The sequence below is a fragment of the Ruditapes philippinarum genome, unplaced genomic scaffold (genome assembly GCF_026571515.1).
Source record: "Ruditapes philippinarum isolate M1 unplaced genomic scaffold, ASM2657151v2 ctg4387_1_1_1_1, whole genome shotgun sequence".
NCBI lineage: Eukaryota > Metazoa > Mollusca > Bivalvia > Venerida > Veneridae > Ruditapes > Ruditapes philippinarum.
In genome coordinates, this window is record NW_026858585.1 from 3,301 (window position 1) to 6,649 (window position 3,349).

General features: G+C 31.3%; 1 protein-coding gene across 1 annotated transcript; it reads right to left on the minus strand.

The window, feature by feature from the left end:
- Positions 1 to 349: 349 nt before the first annotated feature.
- Positions 350 to 2,861, minus strand: LOC132753665 (carboxypeptidase N subunit 2-like; the record flags this gene model as incomplete). Its single annotated transcript, XM_060744158.1, has 4 exons — positions 2,665 to 2,861; positions 1,445 to 1,588; positions 884 to 1,093; positions 350 to 534 (listed from the first exon to the last, which is right to left on the minus strand). Coding segments are annotated over exons 1-4 (655 nt in total), but the record flags the coding sequence as incomplete, so codon positions are not given.
- Positions 2,862 to 3,349: the final 488 nt, after the last annotated feature.

A 3,349-nucleotide genomic window follows, 5' to 3' on the forward strand; every position in this document is an offset into this window, starting at 1 on the left:
GTAATATACTTTTACAAGTTTGGATATTGATATAATTTTCCTTTTTATTTCAAACATGTATATAACCAGATGTTCAGATGAGTTTTGGGGCGTCTTTGTATTTTAGTTTTTTACATGACATTCCTACAGAAAAAAGAAATAGAATTTCATGTTACTTCACAAACCTTATGCAAAATGTTTCCATATCGGCATAGTCATCCTGAACTTTATGATTTTAAAATTTTTAAACTTTAGACAAAAGTAAGAATACATGTGACTGTTGTGATAAGGAAACATTGCAATAAGTATGTTAAACTAAACTATATCATATATTTATTTCTTCCCTTCGTAAACAATAAGACAAACTCACTACATTGGAAGAAAGTGTTATTAATTGAGAGAAAGTAGCTCGGTGAATCTGATGAACCAGCGGCGAACGTGGCACCACTAGCTAGGTCGTTATGACTACATGTTCCTGAAGTCACAGCTGAAGCAATTGGTTCTAGTGCTGATACCATCTGGCACGAACATTCTAATGGATTGTTTCCCAAGTTCCTGTTTCGGTTATAAAAATGCTGTGGGTTATGTCAAATAATATATAGTCATGCGTACATTAATTGCGTTGAAAAAAGGCTACAACTGCAGTCAAATTGATAACACTATGAGAATTATATATTTGTCTGAAGAAAAAAATGACTTAATGACACAAGAAATAGTAATGTTAGTTGTAGACATAAACAATATTGTTCTTACCTTGATTAAAAAGCATTAGCAAATTAAGTGAATTTGGTTTTTTAACTCATTTTTCAAACATAAGTTTGTTTTTCAATCAACCTTATATGCATTAGCATTTACTGTTAATGAAATTAAACAAATATTTACATGTATCAAAAAGTATACTTACAATTCTGCAAGACTAGTTAGACCACTAAAGGCTGAATTAGCCAACGTCCCAATATTGTTGCTACCAACATTGACTTTTTGGAGGTTTTGTTTATCACCAAGAGAATGTAAGTGTGTCATCAAGTTATTTGACAAATACAACTCCTCCAGATTTGTCATGTTTACAAAAAGTCCTTCAGGTAGTGTGTTCAAGCTGTTGCTAGTAATTGACCTGTTCATTAAGAATTTAGTTTTATTATGTATAGACGTATTTACAGCAATGTAATAAATTTGATTATTTGAGTTTATTGTAAAATGTGTTAACAAAATATAAGGTAATGTATTAATTATACATAACGAAGTACATAACGAAATTATTTTTTTTATTTTTATTATTATTTTTATTATGAACAAACACATTAATTGTTTAATTTGTAATAAGGCATGACTCTCCAAATTTTCTAAAATTATTTATATAATTATCTAATACAAGAATAATGCAAAAAAAATAACATTCAAATCTGAAAGAAATGTAACAAAGTTTCAATCTGATAATAAGAGCGCCGTTAACAAAATAACTCACAGAATACGCATTGCCACCAAATCACCAAACACACCATCTTCTAGGTATTCTAGTTGATTATTAGCCAAATATAGTTCTCCAAGAAAAGTTTGTCCAGCAAGATAGCCTGTCGGAATCTCTGTTATATCGTTATCTGTCAAATCTCTTCGAAACAAAACAAATGCAAGGCATTTATTAGACTTTATTATTTATAGACAACTCGTTGTATACATTAATGCGTATTTGATGGTTTTTTAGGTAGTTCCATCAAACATTTTTAATTTTCAGTCCTATGGCAATAGCGCAAACACAAGTATATTCATTTTTTTGATTATTTGATATGTATGGTATTTGTGATTCGATTATTCTATGTCGTTCCCTCATTTGCATGACGGACACACTTTTGTTTTGAATCGTTGTTTATCCGTGTTTAGACAAATGCTGTTAAAAAGTGCTTTTTCTCTTGTTTTTTGACTTTTGTTTAAAAAAGCTGCTGTTTTTCCAAAAGCTTAAAGCATGCTGTTTTAAAATGGGGCTCTTTGTCCTTGGGTTTTAAAGTGGGGGTTTTTTCTTGTTTTTGGGAAATGTTTTTTTTTCCGTATTTTAAAAGGGCAAACAACACGTTTTAAAAACACACACCCGCATGTTTTGAACAGGAAAACCCAAATTTCTGATTTTAAAAAGCAAAAAGCAGGTATTTTGAAAATTCTAACTTGAAGGATTAAATGTGGCCAAGAAAAAACTACAAACTGAAAGATAGGTAGAATAACAACAAAAATCAATATACCATTGATATACCGGCCGATATGGGTACAAAACCTCAACATGAATAGTATGTTGAGAATAACAATTTTTAAATTTTCAATGCAATGTGAAATTATTTCATAGATGAAACAACTAAGTTAAGGTATATTAATATGGTTTACAGTTGCCCCGTTCTTCACTTCTGGCCATTCGGGATAATTGAGTCCAGCACTTTTAAGAATTGAGTAGCGCTCAAGCCGGTGCTAGGGGGCTTGAGGGATGTTGCACTTTTTCATTATCCCTCAAGTACAGACACAATCAAACCGAGTCTGCAATTTTCATGTAATTTTGCTGTTTTTTCATGCTTCCGAGGGATCATTTTTTCCAAATATTAATATAAGTAGAGCATTAAAGTATTACATAATGTACATGTTAGGTTTTTATTTTAATGCAAGCCATTATGTAGGACATTATGTGGGATAATAAGTTATACTTACATTATCTCGAAAAGCTTCGTTTGAATCACTTGTGGGAACAATGTGAAAGCGTTGTTTCCGAGATAAATATCTTTCATGCCACAGTTCTCAAATGCGTCGTAACTTATACCGTACATATTGTTCCCGTTCAAATAGAAATTGTCGGATACGTACGAAGTTCCTCCAAATATGGGATTTCCAATGATGGATAACTGATTGCCACTAATGTCCCTAAAAATGTTTACATAAAACGAATATAAAGTATTGGCATGGTAAAATATTTCTTACATAGCTGTTGAAACAAAAAAAATATCACAATTTCAAAGGAGTGGTGTAAACTGACGTTACTGTTATTATTAGAAATATAGTTCATATCTTAAATGGATATATATTTAAGTTGTGAGCAAGCAGGTTACCTCTTATCTCTATAATCAAACTCTTTTCTGACAGGCGATATCAAGACCGAAAAGAAGCACTTTTAGTCGGAATATAAATTAATTACCTTTTGAGCCATTTTTTTATAAACTGGTCTTAAAAAGATTTATAACTGGTATTGTAAGATGTTTATAAAAACACAAGACTGACTGTATTCTACTCACAGATTTGTAACCTGGGAAATCGTTGAATGCAGTTTCTTCTATGTCTGATATTATACCAGAACCTAAGTAAACATTTGCGGCCGTTACCGAAGCAAATGCCATCGTTG